This window comes from Equus asinus, chromosome 12 (genome assembly GCF_041296235.1).
Source record: "Equus asinus isolate D_3611 breed Donkey chromosome 12, EquAss-T2T_v2, whole genome shotgun sequence".
NCBI lineage: Eukaryota > Metazoa > Chordata > Mammalia > Perissodactyla > Equidae > Equus > Equus asinus.
The window spans coordinates 27,734,514-27,758,649 of record NC_091801.1 but is presented as its reverse complement, the minus strand read 5'-3'; the positions used below and the strand labels follow the sequence as shown (position 1 = coordinate 27,758,649).

The following is a 24,136-nucleotide window of genomic DNA, read 5'->3' as shown; positions in this document are numbered from 1 at the left end:
TGTAGTATAGGCATTATGGTGCACATAAGAATCAGAGAATTTTTTGAAAAATAACAGAGCGCTTACATTATGTACAGTATGAGAGTAAAATTTAACTTCAAAACAGAAAACATTGCATAGATTCTTGTACAAAGATACAGTAAACAAATTATAAATAAATGATGATTCAGTAGGTAACTGACTAAATTAGTTACAGGATTTGCAGAGTTCCATGTAGTCATTAGAAGTCACTAAGAAGGCTTTAGTAGCAGAGAAAAGACTAATTTGTCACAAATACAAAAAATGATAATCACACCACAATTTTAATAGAACTCAATTGCATGATAAATTTTAGGTCACTATTATTTTCTTCTTTATATTTTTTTATATTTGCCATTTTTTTACAATGAAAATTTTATTAGTTAAAAAATTCCTTTGAAGAGTCTTTAAAAACCACCAATTAAAACTGATTTGACACCAATACAAAGTCCAAATATGCACACAAAAGCCTTTTATATATGTTACCAAAGAACAGGGTAAAGAAAATCATTTTTTAAAGTATCACTTCTCCTAATAAAATATAATGTTATCATAATAAAACATTAAAACAGGTTAAGAATTATATATTTGACTGCTTCTGAGCCATAATGTACATTTAAAAATACCTCGGAAAAATAAATAAATAAACCTTATATATTCTGCTACAAAATAAGTTTAGTGCTTGAATTATTCCAAATTAATCATGCCTCCTGAAATATAAATAAATCCAAATTCTTCAAATATATATTATCCTGAAATATAGGGGTGTATATATGGGAGGGGGTGTATTATAAACGATGCCACTGAATTTTTCTATCACTGTTTTAAAGACAATGAACAACAGCAGTCTACACAGATGCAGTCTTTGCAGACATACACACATGGAATGCTGAAGCATCATCTTGCCTCACGTAAAACAACCATGAGAGGGGATGAGCGATATACTGAGTGGCAAGAGCACTAGCATTAATAAGTAAATATTAAAAATTCAATACATCAAAGAAATATGGTTCCTGTTTGCAAACCTGCTGAATACCACTACTTATGACCCTGAATCCCTGACCTGGCACAAACTTACCACACAGCACAGAGCACAACAGCAGATTGTGAGAGCCTGACATCTGAGGCTGTATCCTTGCTCTTCTTCCTAGCTTCCTAGCATGCCTTGGGCAAATAACAACCTCTCTGTTCTCCAGTTTCCTCATGGGAAAACTATAAAACGGAAATAATACAGAGAATCTATCTATTATGTTATAAGGTTTAAAAGAATTAATGCATGTTAAGCATTTGACAGTGTATGGCACAGTAAATGCTCAAAAGAGATTTCTAAGTATGTAAGTATGTATGGAGTATGAAAATAACAACATGTTAGCCTGAGAAGCATGTCATCGGTGATCTTTGCTAATAGCAGCCTGTACTACAGTGATGCATATCCTCAAGTGCCTGTATCAAAATCTGTACTTCCTTCCACGTCTTTCTATGAAAACACTTTGATGCTCAAAAACATGATACAGAAAGCATATCTTTGTTACCTGCCTTTGAATGCTCTATATTTTTATATAGTCCAAAAACAGAAGAGACCAACAAATAAGGTAAACACTGGTAGAGAAAAACACCAAGTCCTTGAAAATAGGCCACTAGAGGGAAATTTTCATGATGGCCAAATGAAGAACCAATCATTACACATATAACATCACAATCTCAAAGAACAAATATCCTGGAGAGAAACTTATTGCTATCTTATTTATTCAGAAAGATATAATGACTGCTGAAATGAATCAAATAGAAAATGGGTAAATTATGGTATGCAAATTATATTTAATTTAACATTATTTATATTACTTATTTTACATTAATATTTATATTATTCATTTATATTAAAATATTACTTAATAATATTAAATAAAATTAAATAAAAATATTATTTCAGTTTTTAAAAATCTCTACACTGGGAAAGTCAAACTTACTTTGAACAAAATGGAAGTAAATGATACATTTCATTTCAAAAGTTTTCTATATAGTTTTAATTAGTCTCTTACTCTTAGATATCTTAAATATAAATTTTTATATTTTAGCTTACAGTAATGCTCTACACTGCTGTGTCGTTCTTTGCTTAATGGAAACTTATGTGTTTGGAAAAAAACACTTTAAGAAAGATATTTATACACAAGGCATACAAATAAATAACAGGAAAATAGTTAATATCCTGCCCATTACGCTTTTCAGGATCTTCTCAATCAATAAAATGGAATGATGATATAGCTTCAGTGCCACACACACGGATAGCAACATACAGAGATCAAAGTAATCTTCCTTACCATGCCAAACTGCTGCATGTCCATCCCACAGAGTTGCCACCGTCTTCCTTGCACCATCCCATAAATTATGAGAATATGCTTCTTTTAATACATTCTTCCTCTTATAAATGTGTAAGAAAATAATAGTAAGGTAGAGAAGAAAGATAGTAAAGTAAGGAAGTATTAAGAGTATTAGTGGTGTAAAAACCCACAAGAGATAGTTTGCAAAATTTAAATAGTCCTCTAATTGCTCCACACCAAACCATTCTTCGAGTATGTGAATCAGACAAGTCATATAGGGTATAGTATCCTGTCCCACACCGCAGGTTTGATTATTGTCTATCATTTTTCTTTAGGTGAAAATGACAAATCCAGTCTCTTTCTTCATTGTCATGGCAGGTCTTTAATTTTGTCACTAGAAGGGGAAAATAATCCAGTGTTATTCTCTTCACAGCTGAAAAGTTGTATGTTTTAGTCTACACAAATACTACATAGAGTCCTTTCTTAATACCACAAATTAGTAGATTGTTAATGGTTAATTTTGTTGCAGATTTAAATGTAAAAATTATAAGGTTTCATCTGTCCACTCATGAAGCGTGTTCGGTTCAGCTTTTGAAATAACTCGCAAGCTATAATTTAGAGAGGAAAATGAAGCTGATGAAGAATGAAATTTCAGATTGATCTTAATAATTTGACTTATATCTTAAGTAGGTCATATTAAATGTTTGTATCTTAAACTAGGTTATGCTGAGATAACTCTGTTCTTCACAAAAGAAAACATCAATATCTGACTCAATAAAAGTAACCCAATTCTTTAGGAAATGATGACATTCATTGTTGGGTACTGTCCTTTATAAGCAGGTTTATAGAAAAGCTCTGTTCTTTTGACATTATGCAATAATAAAAATTTATCAATATCATTTTTATCTTACAATCACTAAAACTTCTCTTAAATCTTAAATGACTGAAAATACAGCCATACAATTACGTCACTCTCTAAACCAGCCACTTAACTCACCAGAAATTAGACAAATATCTTGTTCTAAGCTTCAATGTATCAATTCTGGAAAAGAGAATACAAATGGAAGAAAAGCATGATTAAAAAAAGATTATTGTTAATACCTAGAGTTAGAATTTCCATAAAATAAATAAGAGATATTCACAAACGTGTGAGAAATATGAATACAGCCCCACACTAGCATATCACAGTTAAAAATTAAACTCACACTACCAATGTTTTTGTGAGGACACCTCTTACACTATTGAGTTCCACTATATAAAGCCCCACCTGAGACTTTTTTTAATTCATAGCTATAAAAAAACTTTGCTTCTTCAGAGAAAAAGCCTTAAGATGTGTAACCAGCTATGTCTCTTTTTAGTAACTTTGCCAGATAATAAGCTGATGGTCAAATATGATACTTGATGATATGCTCACACTAGCCCTCATGATCATGTTCTCTTACATAAGATTTCTTTCTTCCATTCCTGCTTTCTCAGGTTCTGAATCTATTCTTAGAGATATTTTATCATTATTCCATACCACATAAACTTAATGGAAATCATCTCAAATCCTTAGTGGGTGAAGCAGAAAGTGACTGAATGAAAGAAAGGGATGGCGGGAGAAGGAGAAACAGATACACAAGAGCAATTATATGTTGTCTTTATGCCAAGATTACCCTGCTAACTGACTTATTAGCAAGGCATGCGCTTTTACACGTTCTTCCAGGGATGGAGGATTCAGCCTAATTTCCTTGTAACCAACAGCATTTACTTGTGAGACATCTGGGCCGGTTATGGTACCAGAAGGTGAAGATAGTTCACACCAAGCTCACAACCTGGGCTTTATTTACATTAATTCTAATCAATCCCTCTAAAGAGTCAAACCACTATAATTTACCAGTGTTTGATTATTTAGAATGCCAAAGAGCAAAACCTATTACTTTTTAAAATGGGAGCTTTCCCCACTAGGACGGCTATAATCCAAAAAAAATGGAAAATAAGTGTTGACCATGTGGAGAAATTAGAACTTTTATACATTGCTGGTGGGAATATAAAATGGTCTAGCCACTGTGGAAATCAGTTTGGCAGTTCCTCAAAAAACTAAACACACAGTTACCATATGACCCAGGAAGTCTACTCCTAGATATATATTCAAGAGGACCAAATATATTCACACAAAAATTTGTATAGGAATGTTGACAGCAGCATTATTCATAATAGCCGAAAAGTGGAAACAACCCAAAACGTGCTAGACCCATACAACAGAATATTACTCAGCCATAAAAAGAAATGAAGTACTGGTTCATGCTACAATACACATGAACCTTGAAAACATACTAAGCAAAAAAAAAAAGTCAGACACAAAAGGCCACATTTTCTATGATTCCATTTATATGAAATACCCAGAAGAGGCTAATCCATAGAGATAGAAAGATTAGTAGTTGTCAGGGGCCAGGGGGATGGGGCGATAAGTAACCACTAATGGAAACAGAGGTGTCTTTTGGGGATAATGAAAATGTTCCAGAATTAGATAGTAGTGATGGTTGTACAACCTTGTGAATATACTAAAAACCACTGAGTTGTACATTTTAAAATGGCAAATGTTATGGTGAATTATATCTCAACAGAAAAAGAGCTTTTAAATATTGTTAAAATAAAATCTATGATAGCCTCTCAAATATGTTAAAAGGAGCTTTTCCAAGGCCTAAAAACCAATCATTTTGATATCCAACCCTTACTGCTTAATACAATTGCCCACAGTAATCTAGTCTCCTTTCCCATTTTTAATAGGATTGTAAAATCTTATGATTTTAAAACCTTCTTTAGTACCTCCCCCAACCCAAATTGCTAACAGAATTACACCTCTTAACCTCAATCGCATTCTGATTTAATATATATACTTAACAAACACAGTACAGGGAAGAGTTCCAGTGAGAGAGGTTACACGGAAACCTTCACGAGATCCGGCAGTCCCTTTATAGCGCCGCAGTGCTGCGTGTGAGAACCTTCTCCACAAATGGTCACCCTTGATTTTGATTTAAACCCTTCCAGAAAACTCTAAAGGTGTCCCATTCTATCTTCAGAACCATCCATCAAACTGCTAAAAAGATCTTCCTTATACTTACGTCACTGTAACCTTTTCCTAGTGGGGAAGAGTTCTGTACCATAGAACCTCTTCCGTTCGATAACCTCTTAAGATTCAGGACAGCTATCATGAGCTGCAAAACCCCCTTTTCCAGTCAAAATCCATAATTCTTTCAACCACTCCTCATATTTTGGTTTCATAATTTTTCATCATTCAGGTCACTCACTGTGATTGACTTGAGGTACCTGATATTGAGAGACACATGCAGAGTAACCCACCTGTGCCTCAGTTTGCTGGGATCTGTAAAACTGGGGTAATAACAGGATAATCTGTAAAATTAGGATAATAACAGTATATATAAAATTGGGAGAATAACAGATAATAACAGATCTGTAAAATTGGGAAAATAACAGTAAAATGATGATAGGTGCTATGGAGAAAAATAGACAGCAGGGTAAGACGAATATGGAGTTCTATAGAAGGCAACAGGGTAGGAGTGGAGAGGGGGTCACTACGTTATATAGCGTAGTCTGGGAAGACCTCTCTAAAGGTACACTTGAGCAGAGACCGGAGGAAGTGAGAAAGTAAACCATGCGGGTATTTGGAAGAGAATGCCTGGCTAAAAGCACAGTAAGTACAGCAAGGTTGGCAGGCTGAGGAAGACAGGAAGAGCAGACAGCAATGCGCAGAGAGAAACTATGCACAGAAACTAAAACTATGTAGGCCAGCTTTTATCGAAGTGAGATGGAGAAAGCATCAGAAGGGTGAGATTGCCTGACTTGGGTTTTAAATGAGTACTGTATTGAGAACATACTGTAGAAAGAGCAAACAGGAAGTCATTGCAATCATGGAGATGAGTGATTAAAGTGGCTTAGACAAGTGGGGCAGAGTGAAGGTCCTAAGAGATGGCCAGCTTCTGGATATATGTGGAAGATAAAGCCAACAGGATTTGCTGATGAATGAATGCAGAATGTGAGTGAGAAAGAGGTCTGGGATGACTACCTGGTTTTTTGGTAACATGGGTTTGTATCCTGCGGGCCTCTGCCACTTACTATGTGACCTTGGCAAGTTTCTGAACACCCCTCTGCCTCAGTTTCTCCATCTGTAAATGGGAATAATAACAGTATCTACCTAATAAGACTGTTGTGAAGATTATACGTTAAAAAAGGTAAGAAGAGTGCCTTTCACCATGTAAGTACTAAATAAGCATTGCCATATCATCATCATCATTAGCTTGCTTGTGAAAAGATGGAGTTGCAGGAAGAACAGGTTTGGGGTGAGATGGAGATCAGGAACTCAGTTTTGAACATGTTAAGATTCTACTGGACATCTAAGTGAAGATGTTAAATGGAGAGCTAGACATAAGCAGAGTTTAGCAGGAAGTTCAGGGTTAGAGAAATATCTGGAAATTGGAGACATATAGATAGTACTGAAAAACATAAAACTAAAGAAGACCCCTCTAGGGAGTGAATTTAGAATAAAAAAGTGTCCAGGACTGAGCCTTGGGGCACTCAACATTTTACAAGTTGGGAAGACAATGAAGAACCAGCATCCTTCTTCCAGGAGCAGCATTCTGTGTGTCAAAGTAAGAAAGTGTTTCAAGAAGGAAGGAGTACTCAGCTGTTTAAAAAGATGCTGAAAGGTATAGTAAGATTAGGAATGATAACTGACCACTGGACTTTACAACACAGAGGCGTTGGCAAGCCCTGACAAGAACTACTTTGATACAGTGGGGATGAAAGTCAGGTGGAGTAAGTTCAAGAACGAATGGGAGGAAATGAATTGTAAACAGCAGATATGGACAACTCTTCAGAGGAATACCGCTGCAAAAATGAATAGAGAAACAGATGGGTATCCAGAGGGAAATGCAGGTCAAGTTTACTCTTGTTTTAAGATGAGAGAAAACACAGCAGTTTTTAATACCAATGATAATGTTGTCAACGGGAGAGTGAGAGAAGGATAATGCAGGAGAGGAGGGAACTGTTGGGGCCTGTCCTTGACTAGGCCAGAGGGGATAGAACACAGTGTACAAGAAAGGGGATGGCCCAAGAAGACTTCATCATTGGGTTATGCATTTATTTACACAACAAATATTTATCAAGCAAGTAGGTTGTGCTCAACACTATTCTAAACACTGGGGATACAGCAGCAAACAAAATCGATAGTTATATGAGAAAACACACATAAAGCACTTAGAACACTGTGTCTGGCACATGGCAGGCACCTAACAAATGCCAACTAAATACAGATAGATCTGAACTATAGATCCAAATCTTTTACAAAAATGTGGACCAAGACAGTGTCCTAAAACTTGCCACTAGAGAACTATGAGAGGAATTTGAGTAACATGCTTTGATAAAATTTAACTTACTTTTGATAATACGAGAAAATGGCTTTAGAACTCACTGAATGCAACCTCTTAATTTTGAAGGAAAAAAGTTAAAAACAGAAAGCCAAGTTGACTTGCCCAAAGTTACTATATTAATTCAGTGAAGAATCAAGAGCCAAAATTAAAACCCAGTTCTGCTACTTCCTACTCAGGTATTCATTACACTTTCTTTGATCTCTCTCTCCCTCTCTGTCTGATAGAAAAGCTGAAAATATTAAGACTGCAATATCCGTCTTCCCTCTGCTTATGCCTGGCCCTTCTCCTCCTCTGATTTACCACAGGCTGCACTTGACTCCTTATCACTTTATTTTAATCCAATAAAAACTGTAATTGTTTAAAGATTTTGGGGGGAGATAGAATATTTTAGTTACCAAAATTCCAGGTTATTTCCTATAAAAAAAATCTATGATAAAATGCAATCCTATGCATCACATTTAAAGTGTCTCAATTTTCTCACCCGAAATTCATGTAACTTGTAAGAAAAAGTTGACAGGCTGAAATGTCACCACGTTGATACTGATGGTGAGGAACATTTACTACAATTGACGTTACAGATGTTTAAATCAGTATATTTCAAAAACTAATAAATCAGAACAGAGAACTTTTTGGTTTGTTTCCTAGAAAACTTTAAAGGAATAAACCTGTTTTTGAACACCCATTACCAGTACTTTTCGCTAGCTCTGGTAGTCTAGCGGTTAAGATTTGGCCCTCTCACTGCCCAGGCCTACTTTCATTTCCCAGTTAGGGAACCACACCACCCATCTGTCAGCTGTCATACTGTGGCGGCTACATGTTCCTGTGATGCTGAAAGCTATGCCACTGGTATTTCAAATACCAGCCGGGTCACCCATGGTGGACATGGTTTCAGTGGAGGAGACTAAGACAGACTAGGAAGAAGGATCTGGTCACCTACTTCCAAAGAAGTTGGCCATGAAAACTTTATGAATAGCAATGGAGCATCATGTGATATACTGCTGGAAGATGAGAGGATGGAGCAAAAGGTGAGGCAGAGTTCCACTCTGCTGTACACAAGGGCACTAGGAATTGGAAGCAACTGGACAGCGCTAACAGTAAACCAGTTCTTTTACCACAGATGGCAGCAGATCCATTTCTTACTTTTAGTATATGAGCCACATTGAGGATATCCTGAAAATGTGAATTAAAAGAAATACTCATTGAAATACAAGTCAATTTGCCCTTTTCCTTTTTGCATATTTAATAATGATTTAACAGGTGCTTAGTACTCAGTTGCAGTGAATAAGCATTCTACTTCAAACAATCCGTAAAGCTGAAGTTTAATATTTTAGTTGAGGTATCAGGCAAAGCCAATCATATTAGCTTTAAAACAACACCTTTTAGATTTGAAGCTTCAAACACTAGTTCTGATATGAATTACCCTTCAAGGCTTTTTTTTTTTTTAATCCTAGAATGTCCTCCAACTTTTAGCTAAAATCTTCCACTGTTTGATAATCACTGTTCCACTCTTATTTTCTTAACCTAGCCTCATCCCTAAAATGTTGCACAGCCATGTTGGTGTATCCGTACCCGTGTAGCACTCCTACCTTCTTGAGTCACTAAAACGAGCAACTCTCCAACATCAAAGTAAGGCAGTAGGAAGGATGTGGAAATAAACATTTCATATGAAAATTAAGCTTCTATTTCCACCCACCTGTAAATGTGGGCAAAACATCAGCGACTGTTTTAAACGTCTGGGTTTTACCTCAGGTTTTATATCCTCTAAAGAAAGACCAAAGCAACTTCGGCATCAATAGCACAAGCCAAGCCCTAACTGCTCCAACAACCTTCAAGTCCGAACCTGCTCCTCGGAGGAAGCTGCCTGGGAAGTCTCAGCGAACCCCACGCACCAAATACTGACTTTTTTCAAATCTAGCAGTGCAGTTCCAGTTTTCGACATCCTGATTATGTGCACACGCAATTTTCTTATTAATCAGCAGCTTGAGGGCACAGACCTGTATTACAAACTGCAAACCCCAAGGACCGGGACAGTCCGGCGGCTACAAAGCCCGTACCCGTCCAAACTATTAATAGCACAGATAAAAGGTTTGATAAGCATGGTTTCATTTAGTCCTTTCAGCAGCCCTAGGAAGCAGTACTATTAATCATCCCCATTTTACAGATAATCACAATGAGGCTCGGAGAGGTTAAGTCAGTTGCGCGGGTATCAGATAGTAGTAAAGGGCATTAATCAGGATGCCAAGCCCGACTTGTCTGGACGCGAGCGCTCTCACCCACTACCCAGGCGGCCTCTCCACTACACTCTCGTGATCGCCACACAATTTCCCTGAGCTCGATACACAGCAGGCTCGGTTCGGATCTCGGAATCAGGGAGGTCAGCGGGAGGCCCAGAGGCCTCCAGGGCGCCCGGAGACACCTCGCCCCACCGTGACCTGAGCTGGGACGAAACACGCCGAACTGGAGGTTTTTGCGCGCGAGGGGAGATGCAGGGCGAGGTGAATGGGCTCGCTGTGACCCAGCAGGGCCTCCCCTCCCGGCCACTCTGGTGCCAGAGCCGAACACCGAGGCCGGCGGGAAGCCGAGTCCGGGAACTCCAGGGCGGCCCCGGGGACCCAACACGCGCGGCCCGGGCCACTCCCAGCGCCGCGCGTCTCACCGGCGGCCGGGCGCCGGGCGGGAGGACCGCGGGGAGTTCCAAGGCGGGCCCTGACGCACCTCGGGCGGGAGGGAGCAAAGGCGGCTCGCCCTCACCCTCGAGCGGCAGCGGGAGCTCTTCGGCGGCTCAGCGGCCGAGGGAAGCAGAGAAATTTGAGCGGCCGGCTTTTCCCCGAGCCACCTATGAGAAAAAAGCCAAAAGGCGCCGCGGCTGCAGCCCGGGAGGAGTTGAGTGTGACACCGCCCGTCGCCCCGCCCCTTCCCGTGGCCTCCCGGAGCCATTTCCGGCGGCGGTCTTCTGCTTGCTGCGGTCTCGAGCGGTCTCGAGCGGCCCCGGGCCAGTTCTTAACCCCTCGCTCCGGGACGGGTCGCCGAGGCTTCTTTTGGTCTCCAGAAACCGAGCAGAGCCGGCGGAGGCAGGTCCCGCGCCGTTGACCGCAGGGCTGCCTCTTCCGAGGTGGGAAGATGTGCTGCGAGAAGTGGAGCCGCGTGGCCGAAATGTTTCTCTTCATTGAAGACCTAGGGGAGGATTATAAAATCCTTTGCCTCTGCTCCAGGGCGTTTGTGGAGTAAGTAAAAACGTGTTCCTCTTCATTTCTGGTACCATCGTTTCCCAGAAATGTAGTTGATGCTTGCTAGTTGTAATTGATCCCGGAAACCACGACCGGAGTCTTTGACCCTTGGGCATGGTGGTGATTAAGAAAGAGAAAAAACGTCTTCAGACTGCGGCGTGGTAGCCTACTGCCGTTAAGTGAGGGAGTAAATCTGCCTTGTAAGCTGTTAGGAAAAACTGTGGTAGCTGATAGATATCATTTTATAATAATAAATTGAGGGGACTTTAAAAGTTGGGGGAAAGTGAAATGTAAAATGAAATGTCTAATGGATGTGACACCTCAAGGTGCGGGTTTAAAGATGAGTAACTTGTTTTGGTTAGCATCTTTTTTAAAAGCTGAACATTTGTTAAAGTGCAAATGCGCACAAATGGAACTTCTGACTACCTGAGATAAAAGATTTAACCATAATTACATCAGTTTTTGAGCTGTCTTTATTTTTGGAAAATCTTTGTTTTGTGTAAAAAATTACCCTGCATGGAAGATAGGTTAAAAAAAAATGACTAAAGAACTGGATGCTAAGAATGGTTTTCTTCATATTAGGTGTGTGCGTTTAACTTCTTAAATCTTTTTTTCCTCTGTAAAACAGGTATATTTACCCTAATCCTTTTACAGGGTTACTGTTACAACTTGTGGAAGTGAATTTTAGGTGATAGACTTTTATACAGTTTAATGTTGTAGAATTTAAGTTTGAAGAAATTCTTATTTGTCATGTGTTTTTGTGGAGTAATCGGAAAATTAATCCAAAAAGAAATTAAACACTGTGTCAAATGTAAGGTAAAAAGTATCTTTGTATTCATGCATGCACATATTCAATGAGTGCTTTTTGTATTGAGTACTGATAGGCACTGGAGAACAAGACACAGCTGTCCCTACATCCTTTGAGTTTACGTTCTAGCACAGGAGATCAATATTAAGACAACTACATAATTAATTATTATACTACATAATTGCATAATTAATGTAATTATACTACATAATTACATAATTATTTGGTTAATTATAGTTAAAAGTGCTACAGGAGAGAAGTACAGGATGCCAGGACAGCAGAAACCTAACCTTTCTCCACGGATCACAGAGAGTTAACTTTGAAGAAGTAGTGTTTGGAAAGAAGTCTAAAGAGCGTGTGGAAATATACTGGGATGTGTTTGAGTGGGAGGAGGCATTCCGGAAGCAGAACTCTATAAAAGCCTGAGGGAGCAAAAGAAAGCCTGTGAAACTAGAGCAGAATGACCGGGAAAGGAAGGTAGAAGACAGGGTTGATGAGGTAGGCAGCGTCAAACACGCAGGGCTTTGTAGAAGACAGGCTACTCCAGCAGCAGCAGAGGGGATGGTTTGGAGGAGGAGAAGCGCTTAGAACCATTTTTCAGGCTACAGGTGATGGTGGCTTGGATTGGAGTTGGTAGCAGTGGAAATGGAGAAAGGGGGAAATATAGGAGAGAAATTGTTGAGTTTAGGATTGGATTAGATGTCGGGGAATGAAGGAAAGAGAAAGGAGGAGGAGACTAGGTCAAGGGTAACTCCCTCTTTTCTGTTTCTGGCTTGTATTGATGACTTTCACTGAGATAGGGATCACTGGAGAGCCATGGGTTTTTATTTTGGAATGGCAGTGAGAAGGTAATCGATTTTGCACGTTTTGATTTTGGAGTACCATGAGATGTCCAAGGGTAGATGTTATACATGGTTGGATATATTGGTTTGGAGCTCTGGAGAAGTCTGGGCTGGTCTGAAAAACTTGAGCCATTCTGGTACAGATAGTAACTGAAGCCAGTCATTTAACATTTAAGAGAGGGTCAGGGAATGGGATCCATCCTTCAGGAATTCCAACATTTTTTAAAGATGAAAAGAGAAGAGAGATGGATTAACTGAGAAGGAGGTAGAAGGCGAGCTCAAGTATACTGTCACCAAACAGTTGAAGGAAGGAGTACATTGCAAAGCTGCTAAATCAAGCAAAATGAGGACTAAAAAAATATCCAGTAGAATTGGCAGAAGTTTTTTTAAATAATCTACCAGACTGATGAATTGCTCAGTGCCAGGCACTAATTGTTTTACATTTCATATATGTGTGGGGGTTTTTTGTTGTTATTGTTGTTTTCCATTTAAGCATTCTAGCAGCCCTCTGAGCTGGAATGTCCTGTTATTACTTTATCCTAGTAGAAAACTGAGTTTCAGTAATGGCCTAAAAAAATCACACTGTCAGGTAAATGGCAGCCCTGGTTTCTACCCCAGATCTGTGTGACTCCATAGTCTTTACACTATCCCACTAATTTGTCTAGAACATAAGATTTTATTGAATCTTCCTGACTGAGGTACGTAAGTGGTCTCAAGTCACTAGGACAGCTGGAGCCTTATTAAAATACTTTAGTGTATTTTAGTCGAGATAGAGAACCATTCTGGAAATTGAAGGGCCTGTATTTACTTCTGATTATACCCAGGTAGCAGTGTCTGTTGGTGACCTCTAGTATTTCGTAAACAGCACAACAAAATCATTTCATCTGTTTTTTCCCACAAAATTCCTCATTTATTCAGCATGTGTTTTAGCCATCCATGTGTCAGGTACTGCAGTAACAGGATGACTTAGGCATGGTAGTGATGATGGTTGTGTTCAAAGATGTGATGATGAGCTGCTTCGTCAGGGCTCTGAGGGGAGCAGTATCTTAGTGGGGTCACTACAGTGCAGGTCTCTTCTCCAGCTTTACAACTCAATTTAGCAGTTAGGGTTTATTTAGTCCTTACAATGTGCCGGGTCCAGATACTCTTCCAGAATCATTATTCTCTGTGGATTGAGTTACACTGATCAAACTCAAAGATTGCTTTATAGAGAACACTTAGCAAGTATAATGGAAAATTCTTTGAATACCAGGCATCAGAAATGCATCTTTTCTGGTGATGAATGTTCTTGGAGATTGTTGAAAGTTGCCCTAAGTAAGAAACACTTTTCATAAAAATTTAGAAGCTAGCATTCTCTCTTGCTGCTAATCTTTCTGCCTCAGATTATCCAGAACCTTGTGATATACTAGTGGTAACTTTGGACACCTATTTCACCTCTCACCCACGAAGTGTCTTTCTGCTCCATCCTCTGGACCTGGCCTGACCTATTGGGGTGGCCCATACCCTGAAAGGCGTGCAGGCTAGCACTGTGGGTGGGGCCGAGGAGCTCACCAGAAGAGAGTACCTGGCTGTATTGTTGGATGTGCAAGCCAAGAAAGAGTCAGCTTGCATATGGTGCCAGCCAAGGCTACATCCTTAATTCTTAGCCTTCAGCCCATTTGAGTCTTGGCACTGTCTTCGTGAAGTCTCCTTTCCAAAAAAGAAAAGAAAGAGAGGGAATCTAAGTTACAAAATATAGAAAGTTGAGAAAAATTCTCATACCGTACCTCTAGGAAACTGTTTGTGACGGAATTTCAATTAGAGTGACTTTATTTAAAACAATTTAACTACCATATAAATCACCAATTACATTGAATTTATTCTTTTTGAATTAAAATGTGCACTCTTTTCATTACACGTAATTTCATACTTTTTTTTTTTTTTTGATGAGGACAGTTGGCCCTGAGTGAACATCTGTTGCCAATCTTCTTTTTGCTTGAGGAACATTGTCCCTGAGCTAACATCTATGTCAGGCTTCCTCTATTTTGTATGTGGCATGCCGCCACAGCATGGCTTGATAATCAGTGTGTAGGCCCTTGCCCAGGATCCAAACCCACAAACCCCAGGCCACCAAAGCGGAGTGTGCGAACTTAACTACCATGCCACCAGGCTGGCCTCTCATGTATATTCTTAAAACTTACAAGCTCTACTTCACTTTCAGAAACTACATTCTGTGTTCAAAATAAGTAGAGAAAAAAGAATGGCTTTTTCCTTTAGATCAATTAATGCTCAAATTATAACCCTTTAGAACAATAAGAACTTGGAGATATGATCTTGGAATTGTCGAGAAGTCCTCCAGAGTGGGAGACATGCTGGAAGTTCAGAGGCTTTTCAGTGTAACCCTGATTTTCCAGGTAGAGAAAAATCTGTTTCAAAATCTCACAACAACAGATTTGATTGTTGGCAAAATTCTAAAAGAGATTATTAAACTGAAAAATCAGTACCATATAGCAGAAAGCATAGAAAATGAGTGTTAGCATAGGTTCCAAATAACTTCTCAGTAATTGAGTTGATTCTCATACTAAATACGGTCACTTGTGCACTTCCTCTCAAAAGTGGGAAATAGAACATTGTATTGTAATTAATTTTTGCTTTCTGAGGACATTACATTAACATACTGTCTTATGAACTCTGTAATTGGAGTAATAATTCTATTTCATCTACACATTCAATTTTCTATACATTATCTGTATGAAGACGACGTAATTACAATTTTAGGGGCCTCTTAAAAATAATCGTTACAAGTGGCTCTGTAGTAACATGAAAAATGCCTTGTGTTAATTGACATCTCAGAATACAAAATAGCTATACTATGATTAGAATTACGTAAAACTTGTGTGTCCTTATATACAAAGCCTAGAATAGAAAATGATGGAGTGGTAGATATTTGTTATAAAGCTGCCTGTGCTATAAATAACAGGCTCTAATTATGTAATTATTTTTAAAATAATTCATTTGGAAATAATTTCAAACTTACAAGAATAGTTCAAAGAACATCCATATTCCCCTCACCCAGATTCAGCAACGGTTAACAATTAACTGCATTTATTGCATCTCTCCCTCTCCATAAACACACACACACACACAATCACAATCTTGAGTCTTCTGAACCATTTGAGAGCAAGCTGCAGACCTGATTCCCCATCACTCCTAAATATTTCATTGTATATTTCCCCCCAAACAAGGATATTGTTCTACATAACCACTTTAGTGAACTCAAATTAAAATTTCCCAACTTTGCCAACAGGGTTTCTTTCCTTTCCAACCTAGGGTTCCATGTAGGAACTTGTTATATTTACTTAATGTCTTGTCAGTCTCCTTCAATCTGGAAAAATTTCTCACTCTTCTCTCCCTTTCATGTCCTCAACAGTTTGAAAGGTTCAGACCTTACCTTCCGTAGGATGACCTTACTTAACCTGGGTCTGTCTGACGTTTCAACAGGAGAAGAGCCAGGCCAGCCTTCTCTTCAGGAATGCCACAGAAATGATCCTTTGCTCAGCTCTGCTTCACTTCTGGAGGCACTTTCTATAGACTCATACCACCATTAGTGATGTTGACCTCCGTTAACTCATCGTGTTCCTTTTCCCAGATTTCTCTACTGTAAACTCACAATGGTTCCCTTTGTGTGAATTAGTGTTTTGTGGGGAGGTATTCCAATGTCAAGTGCCCTGTTGCTGCCTGAATCAACTACCTCTGGAGGTTGCCAAAGAGCAATTCTCTGTCTGCATCATTCCTTCTGCACTTATTGGTTAGCATTCTGTATGGAGCACTTCCCTTCTCTCCCCCGTATTTGTTTACTCCTTTTATATTAACATGGACTGTGGGTTGTTGGTTTATTGATGAGTTATATTCTGTTACTATCATCATTTATTTTGATGTTCATATTTTCTCCAGTTTGGCTAGTGGGGGCCCCTTGAGGTGGCTCCTGTATCCTTTTGATGTGTCCCTGGCATTCTTTGAACTCTTCCTAACCTTCTGGTACAAAAAGATGCTACAGGTATATCTTTTACAGTCCGTGCTCCAAACTGGAATTGCCATTTCTCCAAGGTGCCCTGCTTCCTTTTAGTGGAGAATATTTAGAAACCAAGTCCTGGGTGCTCATTGTGCTCATTGCTCCTGGAATTTCAATGCTTCTGTGCCCTCTCAGCAGACAAAGTTAGGCAGTACATATATGTATTTTACATACATACATAAATATGTGTGTGTGTAGGAGAATCTTGGCTATCATTATCCTCACTCAGTACATTTACTTATTTGCTACATGTAACCAATCTTGCAACCATATTGGGCACTCTCCTCCACCTGACGCCTTAGTGTCCCATATCCTTGAGTGCTCAAGGCACGCCATTGATACCCTCTTTGTGGCTGCCACTCCCTCCCTCGCCCCACCAGTATCCCATGTTCTTGGAGGCCAGTGGGCATGCTGCCAAATCACATTTGCACTTCATCCCCTCCCCCATTCACTATCCTGCGGTGTCACCACCTACTTTGTTTTATAAAGTATCAGAAAACAAACAGAAGGATATGAAATATATCAAGTACACAAGAATTTTCTTTTGTTGAATTTATTGTAGTTCCATTAGAAAAGTAGTATTAACTATTACTTGCAGATGGCCTTATTATAGCAGTGATGATGGAGTTGAATTTACTGGTAGGAAGGTAATAACAGCAAAATCCTCCCTCCCCCTGCCCCACCTTTTTTTAAGCGTTTTGTTAGGTTTATTTTAGTTAGGTAGTTTCCAATCTTAGAAAATAAAGGAAAAATTTAGAAGTATGTATGTAAGGAACAGTTTATTCAGTGTTTTTAAAGGTCATTGGCATTGAATTGTTTTGTCTTGATTTATGTTTCAGTTTGATGATATTTAAATAAGAACTTCATTTTATGTTAGTCCCCAAGATAGTTTTTGCTCAGCCTCTGAACATCTTGTCTGCTAGGCAATGAATAATTTGGCCCATTTGCAAATGGTCTAGGGTCGGCATGTGGCTTTATACATGTGTAAAACAGTCTTTCCAGTTTTGTGCTCACTTCTTAGAGAACGTTTCATTGTTTATATATCATAGGGAGGGTCAGATTCTTCCCCCAATATCCAAAACTACCACTTAATTTTAATAATTAGTAGTTTTAATTATAAATGCTTGACATATGGTGTATACTGAATGATTTACATATACTCTCAATCTTTATAACAATCCCATGAGATGTATTATTACCTCTATATTACAGATGAAGAAAATATATTATCAGATTGCTTTTTTGTTTCTTAACTTTCTTACTAATTAATCTATGCTGCGTTGAACTTGTTTTTTCTCTAAATTTATAGTTTAATTTTTTTCGATATTGACTGTTTAATTTGCTTCACAGAGATCGAAAATTGTGCAATTTGGGATTAAAAGGCTACTATGTTAAAGACAATGGCAGTGATGCAGGTAATACAGTGTAAAACTATATAGCCCTTTTTTGCTAAAATTAACTATAGTACTGTATTAATTTAAGTATGATTTGTTATAATACTGTATTGTTAGCATAAAATACTATAAATGGCAAATAATCCTATAATCAGAGACAGTCCTTATTTTTTATTATAATCTGGTTCTAGAATCCCTATCAAAGCAGGTGTTTTCTTTTCCTGTAGGTAGCTCCTGTGTGGGCTCCAGGTAGCCTCTTTTACCCTTTGTAAGCTTTCTTTCCCCAGTTGTCGTCTTTAAATAAAAGCAACCTAAAATTTAAAGCTTTGAAAAGCAGAGAATGTACAGTTTCTTCAGCAGAATTTTATTATGTTAAAAGGTAAACTGAGACACATTAAAATTTTCAAGAGTTAATTTGAGCACACATGGATTCAAATTGGGCACCACCAAACCAAAGGTGATTAGGAGCGCTCCACCAACAGAAGCTCCCGGAGGGATTTTTCTAGAGAAGATGCTGAAACAAAGCAAGGAAATGATTTGATTGGCCATGGTTTAAGCAGTCACCTTATTTGGGAAAGCTGAATTAGCTGTTTGTGATTGGTTGGTGTTAAGTTTCATTTTCTCAGTTTCCAGTGCTTTGACTCTGGCTTAGGGTTGGGTTTGTTTGGCTAGGCTACCAAGACATTAGAGCCACCTCACCCTGATGGCCTCCTTGTTTAAATACTTGAACAGTTGTGTAGATAAATGATTCAGGGTAAATTCCAAGTGAACATCCATAGTCTTGCCTGAAGTAAAGAGGACACAGTCTGGGTTAACTTTCTCAAATAACAAATAGAATTTGTTCTGTACTTTGAGCCTCACCTAGTTACCTGAAAACCATTTTGCTCTCTCTCAGACTTCACTATCAGGACCCCATTTGTTCTTTCCACACAGATCTTTTATGTTTTTCTAGACAGAGGGAAAACTGCAGCATGAGTTATAGGCTAAAATCAGCACAAGTAGTGTGTCATGTTACCTGCCCTTTAATTCTCACAGTAATGGAGCAAATCACTGTTTCTTCAGTGGCTGAAATGTTTGGTCGTGTTTCAGTGTTATGTTGTACAAAGAAGATTCTTTTAGATACGAGACTTCCACTGCACGTTAGAAAATACGCACACTGTGAGAGAAACGTAAAACTTAGCTGATTTGTTTTTCCTATTTTGCTCTCTCCTGAGCTATCATAAGGTCATTGAATGGAATGGTGAGTGGACTGCCCTTCGTTATTTAGATAGGTATCTTATTTCCCTCTTTGTTTTAGTAGAATTTGTGCATATAGGATTTCTCTTTTTTTCAGTCTCCTTATTTGCTGTGTAAGATTCCCTGTTCTGTTGCCTAAAATCATTTAGTGGGAGTGCAGCTCAGCCCTAATTGAGTATGCTAATATATAAAGTGATTTTTAGCTCACATTTTAAGTGGTTAATAGAGCATTTGAATGGCATTAGTCCAATTAGTGGTATGATCTACTTTTAGACAATCATATTCGGATAAAGGAAAACTTGGTTTTGTTATAATAAAACAGGTTTCCTATAAGACCTAGGATCAGGGAGCTTGAAAGGATCTTTCAGTTCAGTGGATTTCATATTTTTAATGGCAGAACACTTTCGTTAAATCAGCTCTCTCACGGAGTCCCAGGGCGTAAATCCCAGTTGTGATTGCAGTACCTGTGAGGGGCCTAAAGACTCACCTCTCACCTCTCTTGTTAACAGCTCCTAGAATAACTCCACAAATCATTATTTTAAATCCACTGATCTAGTTCAGGTAAGGGATGTGAAGATGTACATCTTTTCCCTCTGGTTACTCTGCCGTGTTCCCTCTTACATCCTCAGTACTTTGCACAGTGCTTAGCACAGAGGAGATGCTCAGTAAGTGCAAGCCGAGTTGGCAGCTGGAGGGATAGAGGCAGGCAGAGCCAGACTGGACGTTGTCTCTTAATTCTTAGTTAGCTGTTTTCTTACTAGTTCATATTACCATCAATTCCTTTTTTTCCGTTTTTTTTCTTCCCCTTAAAAATTGTAACATTTATGTATCTTTATTTGGGCAAATCATGTAATAACTATATCTCAGGTTCTTCTTTAAAATGAGGATAATAAAACCTGTGTGTAAATTTTCTGTAAAACTAAGCTAACAAATGCTGTCTGTAGGAGAGCAGGCTACAGAAGAGGAGGAAGGTGGTTATTCCCATGGCACTACAGAATCACATGACAGCAAAAGCATAGGCCTAAATGAAAGTGAACTGGATTCCGAGGCTGAACTCATGAGAAGTATGGGACTGCCACTTCAGTTTGGTGGGACATCTGCACATAAAAATTTTGAGGTAAATATTAATTTGCTTTTATTATTTCTATTTCTTAGTTTTCTTCATAAAATAACACATGGAATTTCTCTTTTTCCTGAGGAAAATTCATCCTAAGCTAACATCCATTGCAAATCCTCCTTTTTTTTTTTCTTTTTAACTTGAGGAAGATTAGCCCTGAGCTAACATGCATGGCAGTCTTCCTCTATTTTATTTGTGGGACACGCTCACAGCATGGCTGTGAGTGGAGTAGGTCTGCTCCCAGGATCCGAACTCAGGCCACTGAAGCAGAGCGTGCAGACCTTTAACCACTAGGCCTGGGGCCAGGTCCAACACAGGGAATTTTTTTATCTTAAATCTAATGCACTTATGAATTAGAGCACTCCACCTCTTTTTAAATGTCCATATTTATAAATTAACCAAAACTGCAAGTTGTGATGTCTCATGATTTTTCCTCCTCTTAGAAACTTAGATAGTAAGATTCACTTATTTGTGTAACTGAAAGCCCAGGGTGGAGGAGGTTGAAGGTATTTTGTTTAATTTAATGTCAAAATAGACTTGGATCCAAAGTAGACTTGGGTTCTAATTATAGTTTATGAAGTGCATTTTATATCCAAGTTATTTATCTTATGTAGGTATCTATGAATACTAGAAATAAAGTTAAAATAAAGAAGAAAAAGAAGAAGCATCAAAAGAAGTACTTAGATGAAATGATGAGAGAATCTTGGAGACAAGAATATGAAGAGGATGACATTTTGGCTTCAGATGATCCATCTTCAGTTGAACGGTGTGAGAACACCAGAACGTGTAAGCTTCAAACCAAGAAAGACATTGAAACTGAAAATCTTCCTGTTGAAAATACGTTATCTCCAAAGCTAGAAATTACAGAGAAATGGGAAAAGTATTGGAACGAGTATGGTGGAGTACTCTTATGGCAAAGCTGGCAAGAAAAACATTCGGGTCAAACGTTATGCTCTGAACCTTGGAACGTTCCTGATACAAAAGAAGAATGGGAACAACATTATAGTCAACTTTACTGGTATTATTTGGAACAGTTTCAGTATTGGGAAGCTCAGGGTTGGACGTTTGATGCCTCACAAAGCTGTGACACAGATACTTGTGGGTCTAAAACAGAAGTTGACAACAAGAAAGGTGAAAATTGCATGAAAGCAGGCTTACTTTCCCTTCCATCTTCATCAATTGGTAGCAAAAGCTCTAGTTCAGGTGATAAAGATCATAATGAAATACTTGATGGAATTAGTAATATAAGTCTGAATTCAGAGGAAGTAGAACAGAGCCAGTTAGATTCTTCTGTAAGTTGTGATGGACGTCAGGGGCTAAGTGAAGTTAACAGCAGAAGAGAATGCCCTGCTTCTGGCCAAAGTGAACCATGTAATGGTGGAACCAAGGAAAGGAGCTCATCTGGGAATAGAAGCACAGACCAACCAGCTCAGGGTAAGATTGACCAAGATTTATCCTACTGAGTAATGGTTAGCAAAATGAATCTCTCTCCCAAAATAACTAGCACTAATCCTTTATGGTAGAGTTAAATAATGCCAACTGATGCTTTCTAGTATAACAATGAAATGATTTAATCCTGTCATTTTTATTTCACTAGTTGTTTATTACCGTTTATATAAATAAAAAGAATATTTGCATGGGGTTCTGGAATTATCATTCCTTCCTCTTGTACCTTGTTGGCCAGTGAATTAAAACTTGGAAATCCCTTGAGAAATCTAATTGAGCATGAGCTTGGAAGGTCAGAGTTTCTCCTGTGAGCTCATGGGAGGTTGTTAGAGGGTGATTGAGAGTACGCACTTGACATTAGGCCAGTGTGAAGGTGAGTCATATCTAGAATTCAGTCAGAGCAAGTGAAGTCTTGGTCTACAGAGAATCTGAACAGAGCACAATACTAATTTATAAGTGGAAGGGTTGCTCTCAGGATTCTCATAAAATATCCAGGATTAGGAAATTGGTTGACTCCTGCCTAAGTGATTTAAAAAAAAATCATTTTGCAGACTGGTGCCACTGTCAGGACTAAAAGCCAGCAAGAGGTCTGTTCAGAGAAGTTAGGGTAGGGCAAATGAGAATGCTCTCGATAGAGAGAAGGATACTACCAACTGATGGCACTAGGAAAACGGGGGAGGAGGAAATTTTTATATAACTTTTGAATTTTTTATGACGCCCACTAAGATGTTGTCTTGACATCCTTGATGTTTGGTACTGGAAAAGTCTGGTTTATAAGGACTTTCTTCCCAGCCTTTTTCCTATATGAAGCAAAAGGCTTTGGCCTTTTACTTAACACTTGGGTTTGCTTTGTTGTCTCAGATCGCTGATCTTAACTTCATCGAGTTGAGAGTTTCCTTTACTGAGTTATGAAAGTGCTCTATCTACTTTTTTATTTCTCTTTTCTCTGTACTCTTACAATGGAGCTCAATTCAGTACAGTATTCTCATTCCTTTCTCTTTTGCTGTTTTTCCATCCTTTTTCTATATGATTATTTTATATCAGTCTTTTCATACTCTTCACTACCCTCCTGATTACTTTCTTTACTTCTTTTGACCATACAACTTGAAATATGTGTATTGGTCAGCGTGTTGGCCCCTATCTTACTGCTTCGTGCTGCTCCTTTTGATTATCCTTTCTGATCTTACTTTTTTCCTTTTTCAAACATAGTAAACCTGATAGTTTCTGCCTTCTGTTGCCTGTTTCCTAAGTTATGTATCTAATTGGCCGTTTCTATAAGTAGCTCCAGTGTGACTGCCGTCAGATCAGCTTGAGAATTCTAGGTTTTGCTTTGTTGTAGATCTTCCCTTGAGATCAAAACGTAGGGTATTTATTGCATTTCTCTATAAGTATATTTTCTACTTTTTGTGCCTCCTTGTTCTCCTGAAATAGTCTGTCCCCGTGCAGTCAAAGCTTCCCATTGTCTACGTTGCAAACACCTCTCAACTTCTAGTCCTGCCCACCCACTTTTTTCCAGTTAGAAGAAATATAGAACAAACACATATGCCTCAGTTGGAGCCACCACAAGTTAAAAATGCTTTTTAAATGCTTATCTTTCTGTTACTTCCATCATTAATTTCAGAGCTATATTAGAGACAATTAAATGTATTTGCTTCTTAAGAGGTTTTTTGGTTTGTTGGTTGGTTGGTTATTTGGTGAGGAAGATTAGCCCTGAGCTAACATCTGTGCCAATCGTTCTTTATTTTGTATGTGGGACATTGCCACAGCATGGCTTAACGAGTGGTGTGTAGGTCCACACCTGGAATCCAAACCCATGAACCCTGGGTCGATGAAGCAGAGTGCATGAACTTAACCACTACACCACCAGGCCAGCCATGAGAAATTATTTTTAATCAATATGATCGTGCCATCTTTAGAGTCATTTAGATTAAAATTCCATCAAAATGTGCTAGGTAACAGCTATTGCAAAGGTAACTGTGTGGATTAATTTGTGTAGATTTGGACAGCCAAGAGATAAAGGTAGTTTTAGTTCACTTTTTAAGTAGTTAGATCATGGAAACTTGTAAACTTTAACAGACATAGCTTCCATTTTTTGTGTTCAGACTCTGCATGTAGATACACAGACCAGGTAGATGTGATCTGGCATTTTCCCTGATGTGCACGTAGGGTTCATTGCAGGAAAGGCACTGAAATATTTTGATTGCCTTTGCAAATGGCAGAAGAGTTGTCAAACCAAGGGGAAAGTTCACT

At 38.5% G+C, this 24,136-nt stretch overlaps 2 protein-coding genes across 21 annotated transcripts in view; one reads left to right on the top strand and one right to left on the bottom strand.

Annotated features, from left to right (window-relative positions):
- Window positions 1-10,656, bottom strand: part of TMEM68 (transmembrane protein 68) — a 39,665-nt gene extending 29,009 nt beyond the window's left edge. For 2 of the 17 annotated variants that reach the window (XM_070481243.1, XM_070481242.1), the window contains exons 1-3: window positions 10,481-10,647; window positions 3,334-3,378; window positions 2,337-2,730 (exon numbers count right to left, since the gene is read on the bottom strand). In XM_070481243.1, the coding sequence (XP_070337344.1) occupies window positions 2,337-2,661 (325 nt within the window). In that variant the 5' untranslated portion in view covers window positions 2,662-2,730; window positions 3,334-3,378; window positions 10,481-10,647. Of the gene's footprint in view, window positions 1-1,096; window positions 1,231-2,336; window positions 2,731-3,333; window positions 3,379-5,678; window positions 5,730-6,402; window positions 6,498-8,877; window positions 8,936-9,458 lie in introns of those variants that run through there. The other 15 variants (XM_070481247.1, XM_070481240.1, XM_044744190.2 and 12 more) reach the window with 15 other exon arrangements.
- The window catches only part of TGS1 (trimethylguanosine synthase 1), a 45,626-nt gene continuing 32,014 nt past the window's right edge, over window positions 10,525-24,136 (top strand). For all 4 annotated transcript variants that reach the window (XR_006512059.2, XM_014857750.3, XM_070481236.1 and 1 more), the window contains exons 1-4: window positions 10,525-10,989; window positions 18,044-18,108; window positions 20,268-20,440; window positions 21,055-21,874. Coding sequence is in view for 3 of the 4 variants with exons in the window: in XM_014857750.3 (XP_014713236.1) it covers window positions 10,886-10,989; window positions 18,044-18,108; window positions 20,268-20,440; window positions 21,055-21,874 (1,162 nt within the window). In the remaining variant the exon portion in view is untranslated. The remainder of the gene's footprint in view (window positions 10,990-18,043; window positions 18,109-20,267; window positions 20,441-21,054; window positions 21,875-24,136) is intronic.